We start from the raw sequence: 16354 nt of genomic DNA, 5'->3' as shown, positions 1-16354 counted from the left end.
TCTTTCCCAATTATCACAAGTAGGAAGACCAACAAGTCCAAACAAAGCCAAATACCTAGAATCCTCACCTTCAAGTTTATCAAAAGATCAGCTGTCAACATGGTGTAAGTTGAATTCCACCTTGTGGAAACATCAAGACTAAGAAGCTTTTTACTGGTTATACTACAAATTTCAAGGTAGCCCTTGATTTTTAAAACTCTCTGTGGTGAAGAACGCACAAACCTAACAACATTGTGAATACTAAGAATAGACAAAGCTTAGTTTGTCAACCCATTTTGAATTACCAAAATCAAGATATGGGCACAACACCTCATATAAAAATAATCTAGTTAACTCATCAATCCATTATTGTTCTTAAAGTCACTTTTTCAAATAAGATACAGGTTTTGAGGAAAAATCTCAAATCAAGTGTTTTGAGGATAAATAAACAGTTAATTAATCATTAATCATGATTTTGATTATCTTGTTATTTAATTTGTGTTTTTGAGTGATTTATTCAAAGATAGATGATCAATTTTATTCATACAAAAATCAATTATCTCACCATGAAAGAATTCAAGAACATCATGTCATTCTCCACGGTCTAAACCTCGAGTGAAAAAGTATCAAGACTACTCAAATCAATAGTCAAACTCAAAACTCGAGCTGAAGGCCCAAAGGAGCAAAATAGTCTCCAAATCGATGACTAGATTGATCTCCAGATTGATGAGCTGTGAGCAAGGACAACAAGGACATAAGTACATTTTTGTTGCATCATTTTCCACAAATCTCATAGATTATAAGGATTGGACGTAGTCCACCTTGAGTGACCTGGGATACATCAGTGTGTTATCCTTATTTGTTTTTCACTCACTGATCATATATCAGCTATAACTAATATGTTTATTTATCTCTAACTCACCAATAATATTTTGGACTTTCTATTTGAAATCAAGATTGATCTTGACTTAATTTAACTTAAGTTCAGGAATTAAGATTTTAAAAAGGGATCACAATTCAAACCCTTTTCCTTGTGATTGATATTGCTATTTCGACAAGCATATAATTGGATGATGCGTTGTCAACAGTAACTATAGACACATTTTTCAGGTCTCATTCACTCAACACCTATTGAACTTTTCTACCAATAGTGTCCTTTTTTTTGGCACTATACTAAAACTTATAATTCATTTCTGGTAGTTCCATTCTCTATCAATGATATGGGAAGTAAGAGTCATATAACTCATATTTTGAATGGACGTTCAATAATCTATAGAAAGGGCTATCCTACTACAATTAGATTGGAAGGAGGTTTTAAGCTTCAATTTTTCAGCAAGATATAGCTGAAATCAACCCTAGCAACAATCCTCCTTGATGGGATATTCATTTGTGGCTAGAATTGTCTACATAATTCCTTAAACCCCTCTCCTTCAACAACTCTAAATGAATGCTCATCTAGGATAACAAAAAGGTTTATGGCATTCCAACCTACTTGGGCATTGAACCTTTGGCTTGAAGAAAGGTTTGTTTGAGTGGGGTCAATAAGAAAAGTTTATTTGAGTGGGGTCATTAAGAATGAAAATTGGATTCTTATTGTATTTCTCAATATTTTGGAGGTTCCATGTGTTTTAGAATCACAAAGGTATCTTAAGTGACAATGTTTACAAGCAGCATTTCAGATATGCTCATTGGGTAGAATGTTAAAGTCCAATCCTACCGTAGAGGTTCTCCTCGGACCATTAACATTAGTTTTTTTTTTCTTCCTACCCACAAGAAGAGGAGGAAGTCCAACAACAATAATTGTTGGTTAGTTAATTGAGAATGATCAATAGGTTGAAAATTCTCCATTATTGAAAAATTATAAGAGCTAAGTGTTTAATCTTTTTAATAGTTAAGGTGTTTAAAGTTTTTAATATCTTATAAATTGTAGAAGATTATAAAAAATTTAAGTGTTCAACATAGTTAAAATGTTTGAAGTTAATTATTAGTAATAGAGTGTTTGACAAATTACATAAAAATTACACATTAAGCATAATTACTAATTAAACATGAAACATACGTACAAATTAAGCATAAAGATACATACTCATTAATTATAAGTATTATGAGTAGTGTTTTAACTAATATAAATAACAAGAATGTTTCACACAAATAAACATAGCAGTAATAATCAAAATTGAAAAAACTTCAAAATGCAATTACAAAAAATAATCATCGAATCTGGTTCCATTCTTCATCCCCTTTCAATTCCAACACCTTCCTAGCTAGCTTCTTTCGAATTTTATGTATTATGTCTCAAACAAAAAACCATATAGTTAGAAGAAAATTTTAATGAAAATATTAAAGTAGAAAACTAAAACCCTAAATCCTAATTACAAGTAACCTTAAACAAGCAAATTGAAAATACATAGATAGTTCTTAAAAATATACAATACAATATGCAGTATGCATAATTAAACAAAAAGACATGCCTCAAATAAAAAACAATACAATACGCGGAAAAAAACGATAAATGCTAATTAGAAGCAATCTTAAAAGTTTTCACAGATGTTATTATTAGAATCTAAACCATACATTATAAAATAAAAATTAAAAAACAAGTCTTAAAAAAACACCATAAATCAGAGACAAAATTTTAATTGAAAAGTAGAAAACCAAAACCTTAACTCCTAAATAGAAACAACCTTAAACAAACATGTTAAAAACTGTTTATAGATCTTTAAAAATATACAAACTTGTTAAACTTAGAAGCTAAACCTTAAATCATAAAATAAAAAATAAAAGACCTATTTTAGACACACACAAAAACTTTACAAATTGCAAACAAAACCCTTAATCCTAATTAGAATTAGAAGCAACCATAAGAGAACAATTGAAGACTTATAAAACCTTAGGAAATAATTTTTCATAACATTATATTAAAAGAAAACCCTAATCACTAATCAGAAAATATTTTTTACAACACTATGACATTAAATATTGAAAACCATGAAAGCACAATAAAAAGCACAAAAACTAATCTTTCAAGATAATATTTCCCTATGTTTTCAAAGAAACTCTCATATAATCTAGTTCAGAGTGTGTAAATAAAGAGAAAGACAAATATAAACAAGTTAAAACTTAAAACAAAGACGGAAATCAAAATCCTAAAAGCAAGAAATAGAAAATTATAGAACTAACCTTCAAAATGGTGTTGCTTTGTTAATCTACAAACCTTCAACTTCAAGTGTTGTCCAGTTTATTTAGAATAGAAAGAAAAAACACAAACAAGTTAGTATAAGTTCAAAATCAAAAACTCTGACACTGAAATAAAAACATAAATCAGAAAAGGGTAGAACAAGATTCAAGGACACTAGAGTTCGGGTTTGACATAACTAACCTTTCAAATCGTGTTCCTCAGTTTTCAATCCTTCATTTCAAGCGTTGTCCGATTTAGAATAAACAGAAGAAACAAAAAAAATGACTGTTAGTATAAGTTCAAGAATGAAAAATCTATTGAAATTAAAATGTAATAGAGAAAGGGGAAGAGACAAGATTCAAAGGAAGATAGGTTTCGAGTTTCAAAAATGAGAACGAGAAAGAGAGAGATCAAACTTAGGATTTTTGTGTTGGACTTGGGTCTACTAAGTTAACTGAGTTTCCTCTTGTTTAAACTAGTCCACCTATTTTTTACATATATTAGATGGTCATATTCGGATACCGCTAATTCAAATTTACTCACTCAAACTCGCTCGTACGTGCCTAATCACAACTGTCCATGTCACCCGATCACGTATTACAACCCTACTTTGAACTAAATATATCCAACTGTGTCTATTTGACATGTAATAAATGTTTGTCTGACTCTAAGTAAATTATAGAGCTTTTTTTTTTGTAGCACTCATGGATTGCATCCACATAGTTATCACACATTCCTACCTCATCCCTAAATATAAAATTCTTTGAGAAGTTTTTGTCTCTTTTCACAATTTTCAATTGCAATAATTATTTTTATATTAATATATCTTTAATTAATTTATATATTTTTTACAACCAACAATAAATACTATAATAAAAATATTAACTAATTCTCTCTCTTTAAAAATAAAATTATAAAAAATATATCAATTATTAATAAATTTAATATTATTAACTTTTTTAAATATTATGATTTAATCAATGAAGTCTCTGTATACTTAAAAGCAGGCACAAGTACTGGGACAAAAATGATATAGTTAAACCCTTTAGTGGACCACACTGAGGACTTGACTGATTTGATCCAAGCAAAGGTTGTTCTGCTTCTCAATCTTTCTAACTAAATGGATTGATATGTGGACCAGATTTTCATCCGTCCCCATACTTCAAACAATGATACACTACAAATATGAATAAATGATTGTGGCACCACATAAATTATTTAGTATTTTGTAGCATGAAAGATATTTCTTTTGTCTTATAATATAAATAAAAATAGATTAAAAAATAAATGTATATATGATTTAAAATTTAGATTAGATATATCTACTTTTTAACTCATTTGTGCTGTATATAAGATTGAGGAAATATCATCAAAACAATCACAAGACTCTAGAATGCTAAAAAAGTCTATCTTTTTGTTTTCATGCAAGAATTTTTGCCTTTCCAAGTTAGTTTTCTTCAGAGATATCATATACTTTTTGACAAGGTCAAGTGTACGATCGTTTCAATCCAAACTATGGAGAAACTTCTTGGAAAGTAACAATTCAATACTTCCAAATTTCTCCCACAATGATTTTGGTGTTTTCGCCTTCTGCATGTTGTGTTTGATTTTGGGTTAATCAAATATATTATAGCCTTTCATTAAATTCTACTTCATCTCGATCTCGTCCATCAAGACCATGCAACACCAAGAGGTCGCAAATTGTACTTTGCTAAATTATGGCCTAGGTTAGTAGCATAGGCAGCGGTGAATAGTCGGTGGTCCGAGATGAGGATACAATTGTTAGATGTGGGTGATAGATGGTGTTGAGTTGGCTACAGCCGAAAGTGGTGGTCGAAAGTCAGTGGTCACTGATGCTGACAGTGGTTGGAGTTAATGGTCGGTAGTGGTAATCGATAATTATTGAAATGATATTTATGTTTATTGATGGTAACAAGTTAATTTTAAAACAAAAATAATAATTATAATTTTTTTTAAGTTTTATTAAAAAACTATTTTTGAAATTAAGTAAAAATTCAACTTAATTTTATTTTATTCAAAAGTGTTTTGGTTTTGAAATTTATATCCACTCTTTTTCTTTTCTGGAGGAATTATCTCTTTTAAATTTTGACCAATTAAAATAATGTGTGATTGTTTAGAGATTCTAATCCATCGATTTTCAAATAAAACAATCAGAAGAGCCATATAATCCAAACAACTTGATGGACACCAATTCTATCCTTTGTTTTTATGCAAGAATTTGTTTCCTCTCCAAGTCCTATCCCTAAGAAACTTGAAGTTCAAGTTTGAAAAGTAGATAGAAAAGGAAAATTGCAAGTTGTTTAAGTACAATGCTTCTACAAAGATAATGAGAATTGCTTTTTCCGACCATCGTGCTTTAACCCTTAATACAATTGAAATGCAAATTTCTTAAGCAACATCATTTACAATTTCTAAGTAGAAATCCAAATTAGGGTCTTTAAGTAAAATTCACAGAAGCATGAACCTTATCATTGAAAAATGCTACAAAGATCAATTTGTATAAACTCACAACTTTCATTCGGGTGACCTCCAAAGTCCAAACAATGTGGTTGACTTCCAAACTTCAAAAGCTACAAGCAGTTTTTGAAAGGATGAAAAACTATACTAAAATGGGTGATTGATTGGGTATAGTATATCAGATAATGTACAAACACATAACATCTCAAGTTCTCAACCCACTCTCAATTATTATGATGTAGGTTGAAAGTTTAAGACATTCTCTACATTTTTAAACACTATTTGGTCATGCTCTTTTTTCATTTTAATGACCTGAAGCTATGAATGAGACTTCATAGGCACTCTCGGAATAAACACGCAGCCACGAAGTATATATTACGGTGACGAGTCCATAGAATGTTATACGTCGAGTGAACATTCAGGTGCTCTATTAGACCTTGACTCTTCAATCTTTGTTGCCACCTCGGACACTACAAGCCTGGTGAGAAATAGTCCTGCGATTAAAGCCGATGCCATCAACATTGTGAAAACTGCGCTCCAGCTTCTCGCGGAGATGTACCCTGTTAATAAAGGTCCGATTGCAGCCCCTATAGAACCTGTTCCGTCAATAATAGCCGTGACGGTTGCAAGAGCTCGTGAGTTTCCCCTCAATGACTTGTGTGTTCCCAGGTCAGCCGAAACTGCAGTTGTTATAAGAGCGTAAGGCCCATTTACAAACATACCGGTGATGAACATCAATGATCCGTTTACAACCAGTGAAATGTGCCCGTAACTTCGATAGAAGTAGAGAGCGGGGATTGCACAGTACATGAAACTTGCTGCTGTTATGGCTCTAGCATCTAACCGGTCAGATATGTGGCCAGCTAGAATTCCTCCGAGCACCCCTCCAACATCAAATAAAGTCGATAGTGATCCTGATGTCTCACTAGATAGATATTTTCCATCAATAGCTGCATTATAATGATCATCGATTAATCATAATCATCAGATAATTGAAAAGATAAAGATAAAATTAGAAATGAGTCAGAAAGTTGAAGTACCTGTGTGGCTAACATAGAATGGTAGCCAATAGAGGAATGTATAAGCAACCAATTTGGCGAAAAAGAGACAAAAAGCAAAAGGAGCAACCCCGGGAATTTTCCACGCCTCGACAAACCCTACTGCTTTCTCTTTCTCCTCCTTTAACAGAGGTTCTGTGACATCGTCTACGCTTTTCTTGGGACAATTATCTTCATCTTCCACGACTCCAACAGACTCAGGCGAGACAGGCAATATTAATAAAACGACAAAACCAAGGAAAGACATTATTAATCCCGGGACAACAAAGGACCATCCCCATCCATTTCCCAACATAGCCGAAGCTATCAAAGAGCCTGCAATGTTTCCAACAGAAGTATGAGCATTCCAAATCCCCATGATCAGCCCTCTCTTTCGCTTCCCAAACCAATTACCCAAAACAGCAACTACCGATGGCCATCCGGTCGATTGAAACAAACCCGCAATCATTTGAACAACTAAATAATAGTAGAAATTGTGAATATTCCCCCAATACCCTACTCCAAATAACGAAGTGAACAAACCAGTTCCTAACATCCCAATTGTTAAAAAAATCCTCAAATTACATCTGTCGCCGAAATGTCCCGAAAAGTACATCCCGAAAGCGTACACAGCAAGAAAAGCAACATCCAATTCTCCAAGAAGGGACGTCCCGTCAGATCCGTTAAACGGCGCCCAACCATCTCCAAGGCTCCAAGAAAGTTGCTTCGACTTCCTATAAGGAAAGAAACTCAAGCCTGTAGTTGATGATGATTGTGGATCAAGGACACTCTTAACTATACTTGTGGTTTTTCTAGTTGCATGATAACTAGCATAAGCTAAAAATGTTACAATAAGAACAATTGCTTGGTGGGTTTTGAAGGAAACGGGACTTCCTTTTAAGTATTGAAGGAACCTTATTCCAAGGAGTTTACTGCTACCTCTTTCAGCCAAAGCTTCTGCTGCAACCTGGGTCTATTTAACAACATGAGGTGCTTCTTCTATAGATTTCTTTGCACTCTCTCGCTACAAGCATGGCATTGGTTTCATCAGCTTTGCTCTACAACTCCTGCAGGGAGTTCTGCAGCTTTGCTATCTCTTGTGCTTTGGATTCTTCTATATTGGTCTGTAGAATTCAATATAGTTCTTTAGGGATTTCAAAAAGTAAAAGAGTGTTTCTAAAAAATGCGTGATTGTGAAAAATAAAAGAACAATAACATCATCGATATTTTATTTAACTGCAAAAAAAAAAAAAAAAAGATGAATTAATGAGTAAGATGTTACTTTTCTCTTAACCAAGCATTAGATTCAGGTTTATAAATGATAATCTGATTACACCATAAAACAGTAGAGAAGCATAGTCAATTAATTAAGAATATTAAAATACTATAATCCATATATCAATTAAAAAGGATCTCAACATAATTTGTAGTACCCACAGATTTTTTTTTTGAAAAATAAAATTGGAAAAAGGGAAATTATAATAAAAAATTGCACTAAATTCATTTTACAAGAAGCACTTACAACTAGTTTAAAATTACAATAGTTTACTTGACTCTAAAATATTGTTTTATGAATAAAATAATACAACTAAAAAAGGTAAAAAAATCTAGAACGTTAGTTAAGACCAAAAAATAAAATTCTAGAACGTTAGGATATTGTATAAGTTTCAATGAACCTTCAAAGGGAATTTGGAAATATAAAAGAAGAAGAAAATCAGCAGCATCGAAATTTCCTTCATAAATAATTTAATCTACAAAAAAAAACAAAAAACTCATTGACCCAATTAACCTCTCAACAATTACTCCAAAAGACGAAACTGATTTCACAAAACCAAAACGCACGTACAGATAAATTAAACGCAATCCAGAAATCAAGGATTATCCTATCCAAAGTGCAACGAAAAAAATAATTATATAATCTTATAAAAACCAATAAAGTCAAAAAAGAAAAAGAAATAATCGTACCCGTCAAGCAAAAAAAAAGCGGAAGTTGAGATTGTCGTGTGTTTCTTTCTTCTTACGTTGGAGATTCTGAGCTTGAAGTGTTTCGTTCACCTTTTAGAGAGAGAGGCTTGTGTTGTGTTTGTGTGAGAGTAGCAAAAACCAAGGAAATAGCACTTTAGACGCCAAGAGCGGCAACGTGTGAATACTTATAAATGACGTTAATATTATTTTATACTTTGTTAAAAGTACTATTTTGCCCCCGAATGGACATCTGTTTCAGCGAATATACGCGGAATCTACCGTTCACCAGATTTCCGCATTTTCATTTGAATTGACGAAAACATCCTCACACACCTAACAGCCCATTTTTTTACTATATCCGCACGTTAGAAATGTTAACAATGACCCCTTTATTTGAGCTAATTTTTAAAAATCGAATTGGAAATAGAATAAGATAAGACTTCTAAGTCATGGTTCTGTTACTTGAATCACTCTTTGACTTTTCTATATATATTTCTTTTCTTAAAAAAATTTCCTTAATTGTCCAACTTTAAAAATTATTTCTCAAATATATATTTTTTTTAATAATTATAAGTAAGTGACCACCTGAAGACCAATTTTTTAAAATTTAATAGAAGGTCGTTTCCTGGGGAAACGACTTCTAACTGACTCAGTTAGAAGTCGCTTTCCCAGAAAACGATCTTTTATTGAATTTCAAAAAATAATATTACTCAGTTAGAAGTCGTTTCGCCGGGAAACGACCTTATATTGAGTTTCAAAAAATTGGTTTTCAGGTGGTCGCTTCCCTACGAGACGACCTCCTATTGAAAAAAAAAAAGTAGAACATTCAAGAAAATAATTTTCAAAGTAGGGCAATTAAGGAATTTTTTTTTTTAAAAAGGATATATATACAAAATCTTCACTCTTTAGTGAATTGTTCAATAAACAAATAATAAATAAATAAAATATATTAAAATATATAAAACTTCATCATTTATAAAGAAAAAATTTATAAAGTTTATAACAAATATACTTAATACTATAACAAATACATTAAAATTCACAATAAAAAGATTACGAATATCTTGCAAATTAAGTAGAATAATAGTTTGAGGGAAATAATTTTTTTTTGTTAAAGTTAAAGTTAAATTTAAAAAGATTATTATTTCTTTTTTTAATTTAAAAAACAGTTTTTACTAATTTTCTCGATTTTTTTTCTAACTAACAGTTTTTGTGTGTCGAGCGAACCGAGCATAGGTCTAGTTCCTAGTTGCACCAATCAGTCCAATTCAGTTTTTAAAACATTGAATTGAACATGTTCATCTTAAGAAAGTTCTAGTTTAACCTAGTATTTAGAGATATACAAAAGCCGATACTTAAGTTTTAGTTCAACCGACAAAACACCGACATTGTTAGGGTGAACATCACGTTTTTTGTTCAAATCTGAGACCTCGCAGTTATGTGTGAGTTTCTGGTGGTATTAATTATAATATCTTATCTATTGACAAAAAAATAAAAGATGTGTACAAAATCCGACCTAATCCATCAACTCAGTTTGGAAAGTTTGACTCGAGTTTGATTCGGTTCAAAAAAATTAAGGGAACAACAGATAGGGACAAGACTTTTAAAGAGGGATTAGGTTTGAGTTATATGTCTCGTCACTAGGGATGACAATTAGACTCAGACTCAGTGGGTACCCGCAAAAAAACCCACAATAGGTAGGGTAAAAACCCGCATAATGGGTATGAGCATGGGAACGAGTAATTGCCCGCAAAATTAAGCAGATATGGGTGCGGGTACAGGTACTATAGTACCCACCCCGCCCCGCACCCGCACTTATATAAAATATATTATTTATTTAGTTATTTATTTATTATATTAGTGTTTAGTTTAATTAATTGTTTTCTTTTATGTTTTAGTATCTATTAATATTATTGACCACTATAATATTTATAATTGAAACATAAACATTTGCAAATTTTTTAAGAATTTGATTATGATAAATAGGTAAATAATTGTGATTTTATAACTAATAGTTATATCTTATTAATTGTGACTTTATAATTATACTTGCAACTTTATATCAATTATCTCAAATAATATTGTCGTATGACTTGCAACTTCATAAAATATTATTATGGATATTTAAATATGTATTGTAACGAGTGTTCATTTGAATGTTTTAGTTAGAAAATATTTTGGTTTATAATTTTTTATGATTGAATTTAAGATATTTGAATAATTTTTAAATTTAATCACAACGATATCATTTGTTTATCGATGTTTTTAGTTAAAGCGTGAGTAATGGGTATGGACATTTAAGTACTAAGAGGGTAATGGTACGGGTATTAAAGTTAATACCCAAGAGAGTACGAGTACGGGTATGAGTATTTTTTTAAATCGCAGGTATATGGACGTGTACTATAGTACCCTACCCATTGCCATCTCTACTCGTCACAAATTATTTTATAAACAAAATGATAGGACTGTATGTGATTGGTCAAACTGCCTCAACCCATGTACAGTCGTACAAATGGTTATTTTATATTATTATTATTATTATTATTATTATTATTATTATTATTATTATTATTATTATTATTTTCGTGATACTTCAAAAAATAATCAGATATGACTTTTACTTGAGGTGTTAGCTAAGTGGTAAAAACTTAATATTATTACCTTAAGTGGTCGAGTTCAAATTTCATGAGGAGAAGAAGTCTTAAGGGTGTTTGAGAGGTGCGATCGCATATACCATAAATTTTTAGGTAAAGAAATCAATGCGAGAATAATTTAAGACTTCATTTTGTTAACTGCCATTGATTAGATATTTTTTTCAGATTTTTGTGATATTTTTAATAGAAACAAGGAATCTGTCTAAATATAAATTTTGTTGATGTCTGTAAGTATTTAGTGCACCTCTTTTCTTTTCAATATTATTTTAGTCCTATGCATTTTTTTGGTAAGGTTTCTTGGTATAGTCTCCCACACCTCCAACTCTCCGGTGAAAACACGCACTGCCCCATGTTCCTCGTCAAAATTAAAATTTGGGTCTAATCAAGCTTCCACGCCTCCACCTCATCTTTGCCCATATATATAAAATAATAAGGTTATATATGTTTTTATTTCTTACAAACTATGATATTTCAAATTTAGTCTTTAAAAAAAATTTCACTTTTAATTAGTCACTATTCTAATTTTGTAGGGACTATTTTAGAGACTAAAAAAGACATAATAGAACATAATAATCAAATAGAATAAAGTAAAGCTGAACGAAACAGAATAGAATAAAATTTACACTCTATTGTCAGTATATTTTACGACGGAACAAAACAAAATTACTGATTCATTGTTTAGATAGTCAACGGAAATTAATGAATTATAAATTATTTATTCCATTTTTATCTTCAATCAAAAGCCACTAATATATAAAATTAAAACAGTCCAATCTGATCAAATTAAAGAATACGGGTAAAAGTGTAATAATTTTATCAAGAAGTTTCATTTCATTGCATACTTCCGAATTTGGATGAAGTGGAAAATAGATGGTATGGGATGAAATGGATTCCATCTTATTTTTTATAAATTTAAAACAATGAAATCTAACTCCATACCGTTCCATTCAATTCCATCAATTCAAACAAAGTCTAAAAATATCAATTTTTTATTAAAAAATTTCAAAATAAAGCCTAAAAGTGAATAAACAAAATTTAGAAACTAAGAGCCTGTTTAAAATACTCTTGCATTTTAATTTTTAAAAATTGTTGCATAAATTTGATTTTAAAAATTGTTTTAAAGAATAGAATTAAAGAAAAAATTTATTTGAGATATTTGTTTCTAAAAATAATTTTAGAGATGAGAAAAAGAAAAAACATATTTGATAATCTAATTTTTTTAAAATAGATTTTAAATAGAGAATTAAAAAAATTATTTAGTAATATAATTTTCAAAATCTGTTTTTCTTATATTAAATCATAAAAGTAAAAAGATAAAAAAAATATTCAACTAATAACATTTACATCAAATAAAATATTTTGATATAATTAATAAATAACTCACATAGCTAAATACTACTATAAATAACTTACATAGTTTCGGTTCGAATATTTAACACTCAACTTATGATATAACTCAAAAACAAAAAATTATTTTTAATAGACAGAAAAAAACAAAAATTCACCCAAAGCAATGTAAATATAGAAGACAAAATATAGAAGAGTATGTAAAAAAAACAAATAAAATAATGAAAATATAGAAAAAGAAGTTTCACGTATTAACACAAGTTCCATTAATGAAACAGAAAATATACAAGATGTTTTTGTTTTTTTTCTTTTTAAAACAGAAAATTAAACAGTTTCACAAAATAGTTGGATATAAAAATCTCTAACAAACAAGTTTTTAAATTTTAAATTTTTAAAAATTAAAATACAGTTTTTAAAAAATGTATCTAACAGGCCCTAAAAAGTTAAGAATTTTTTTTTATAAAGACTGAAACTAAAATTTTAAAATTTTATAAGAATTAAAATTTTATTTTACTGTAATTAATAAAATAAAATAGTAATTACTAGACAAAATTAAAATATAATTTTATTTTGTATACTAGAGAAGATAAAACTTTATAATAAGTTTAAATATATTTTTAGTTATTAGAGAGAGACAAATATAAATCACTTTGTAAGTGTTCAATAAATCTAAATATTTTTTTCTTTCTTAAACTAAGCACGATCCCTTTACATTAAATTTTTTTCATAGATTTTTTTTTTCTTTGGCGTATGCCAGTATTCTACTGTTAAGTGACAAATTTATATTTGTTGAAATTAAATATCTCGTCCACCTAATTCATTATATTGACTTGGGCAATTGATGTGTTTGCAGGTAAATGTCATTAACCGAGCATTCTTCTTTCAAATCCACTGCCATAATGAGATTATCTTTCTGGATAATCTTTGAGTTTTGATCAAAATAGTGGTGTTGTATGTGTGAACGATCCTTCATTCTTGTTGCTAGTCGTGATGGTTACTTGAAGGAGTTCAATGGTTGTGATAAATAAAGGGATGAATCAAGAACTTGGATTAGAGGGAAAACTTCGAAAAAAAATTCAAAACTTTTTTCTTCTACAATATCTATGATTTGTTTTGATACTCTCAAATTTGGTTTCATTCATAAAAAATTATCGTGATTAATTGTTGAAGAATTAGAGCAAAACATATCAAGAAACAACGTCAATGATAACAAAACTATTGTTATGTCAAATTACTATGTACATTATTCTATCTGTGAATTATTTTGTGCTTGAGAGCCAATAGAGAAGAAGCTTGCATAACAATCCAAATGATCATACTGGTCATGAAAAAGAATAAAGGAAATGAGAAAGTTTAGAAAAAATGAATAAGTGTGATGGCACGTGTTGAGTGTATTTATGCAAACTATCAGTGATCAATGGCCCTTGGAATGGTGCATCGGTCATACGTGTAACACCCCACTTCCTTGAATTTGTACATTTATGATAATTGTATGCTCTAATGATATTTTAATTTGTTAAAATATAAATATTTGTCAATGGAGATTAAAGTAATAATGAAATAGTCTTAGAATTTAAAAAAGTAGAGTTGATCTTGGCAAAATTACCACATTTGGCCGTGCAAAAGGATGGTTTCTTTGTTGGTAAAACAAAGTTAGCCAAACTTGGAATTTTGGTGACCATCGCAATGTGAGCGATTGGTCTCGTCGTGTGATGGAGTAGAAAAATAAGAATGGTAGCTCGTTGTTTCATATCACATTGAGATGAGTATAAATTGTCATTTAAAATAATATTTTTCAAACATCGACTTGTAAGGGTAAGGGTCGTTGTGTGACGCACCACAAAAATGTGAATGCAAAAATGTCACATTGTCATGTGATGCAATAAATTCGAGACCTCTATTTAAATGTCAAAAATAAAATTATAGGGAGTTTTCTAAAAATCCCACTCAAGATCACTTAGGCAAATCAAGATCACTTAGGCAAATACTCATGTAACCCAAAACATTATCCACCATTCACTAATCACTCATAATCCTTCTACCTTATGCATCTTCCTAAAGCCATTTATACTATTTGATTAAAGGAGAAAAATCATCCTTGCAAGTAGGTAAGTGAACCATTATACCCATTTGAGTTTTCCAATTTGCAAACTCAGCATATTATCCTTATTTTTACTTTTATGAATTTTTTGCAACAATTTCCGCCATGAGATTGATCAACTAATTCATGTGTTTATTGTATGTATGAAATGAATATTAACCTCCCTCCAATTCGTACGAGGCCTATCTAGTGATGCAACATAAAAGTTATGTTGGGGGGAGCTACAAGTACTAATTAAAATATTATAATTCAAATTTATAAAAGTTATATAGTTTTATCAAAGATTCAACATAGCATCAATACAAAATAAAAATATAATCCACGCAAATAGACATTTATATCGAATTAAAGTTGTGTATGTCGTTCTTCTAAAACCTTGAAGTCATCGATAATTGAATCAGAACTAAAGATTTCAGCTATTTCATTTTTAATATAGAACCTCATATTGTCAGGAAGAAGTTTATTCTCCATCTTGTTACACATTCTTGTCTTAATAATATTTATTGCTTAAAATGATCTTTCTGTAGTAGCTTTAGAAATCGAAAGAGTTAAGATATGGTAGATTAGTCGATCAATCAAATAATACGCATTTGTTTTCCTTGTTTTGTTTAAAACTTCACACAATTCATACATAATCGATAAGTTGGAAAGTTAGAGCTTCAATTTACATAAGTTTTACAATTTTCACAAGTCACACAATTTACACAAGTTTTTAGAGCTTCATATAATTTAATCAAATAAAATGTATCCCATTTACAATTTTCATCTTTGTCGGAAACTTTCTTCTTGAAAAATGCATCAACTTTTTAATTTAAAACATGATATCACTCCTAAAAAATACACAAATTAATTACACAACACATTCAGACAAACAATTCACAATTATCAAGGTTATAATGAAGTAACAATGTCGATTTACAAGAAAGGGGAGTTTGAATTGTAAATGTACCTTTTAAAATTCCTGTTAAAAACTTTAAGAAAATAACTCAAGATTGATCTTGGTTATAAAATCAGAAAACGAAGAACATTCTTGGTTTTTATTATAAAACAGAGAACGTTCCTTGATTAGATTAAAACAGAAAATCAGTTTGTATTTTATCTTAGTTAATCAATTAAGTTTAACAAATAAAGAGATAGGAAAGAGAATACCACACAAAAATATATCCTGGTTCACCCAACTTGGGTCACGTCCAGTCCTCACACTGTGAGATTTTCCACTAAGTGTTTAAAACAAAGAACCTTCTTGATTTTACAGCACCTAGTCTAGATCATCCTTGATATGTTTCAATCTCTATTACTTTCCACCCAGAAAGTAACAACAACACTTATCTAACTTTGATAGGATTCAATACAATCTAAACAAACTATAAAGAAACTCTTATAGTTTGAGTTTTTACAATAAGATTGTGTTTTTTTTACAGAATCTGAGATATCTCAACTCTTGTTTGAGATTTGATTCTTTACAAAGAATTCAGTAATAATCAAGCAACCTGATATGAGACTTTAGAACTGCTTCTTCTTTGCGATATTTGAGAACTTCAAGTATGTGTATGTGATTGATTTGTGGGATTTTACAGCACTTGAATTTGTTGTTGTATTCCTGGATATTGGCCTT

The 16354-nt window shown here is 30.0% G+C and overlaps 1 protein-coding gene and 1 long non-coding RNA gene across 2 annotated transcripts in view; both read right to left on the bottom strand.

Moving 5' to 3' along the window:
• Positions 1–2045: 2045 nt before the first annotated feature.
• Positions 2046–3887, bottom strand: LOC113787269 (uncharacterized). The gene is made up of 2 exons (XR_003473779.2): positions 3359–3887; positions 2046–3199 (listed from the first exon to the last, which is right to left on the bottom strand). It is a non-coding gene; the product is annotated as an uncharacterized lncRNA (long non-coding RNA).
• A 1733-nt stretch (positions 3888–5620) lies between these two features.
• LOC101514712 (putative glycerol-3-phosphate transporter 1) overlaps positions 5621–16354 on the bottom strand; it is a 28405-nt gene continuing 17671 nt past the window's right edge. Inside the window, exons 6-7 of the mRNA XM_027335290.2 lie at positions 6676–7645; positions 5621–6585 (exon numbers count right to left, since the gene is read on the bottom strand). Of these exons, the coding sequence (XP_027191091.1) occupies positions 6035–6585; positions 6676–7645 (1521 nt within the window). The 3' untranslated portion in view covers positions 5621–6034. The remainder of the gene's footprint in view (positions 6586–6675; positions 7646–16354) is intronic.

This window comes from Cicer arietinum, chromosome 6 (genome assembly GCF_000331145.2).
Source record: "Cicer arietinum cultivar CDC Frontier isolate Library 1 chromosome 6, Cicar.CDCFrontier_v2.0, whole genome shotgun sequence".
Classification (NCBI taxonomy): domain Eukaryota; kingdom Viridiplantae; phylum Streptophyta; class Magnoliopsida; order Fabales; family Fabaceae; genus Cicer; species Cicer arietinum.
The sequence above is the reverse complement of the archived record's forward strand: the minus strand, read 5'-3'. Positions and strand labels throughout refer to the sequence as shown.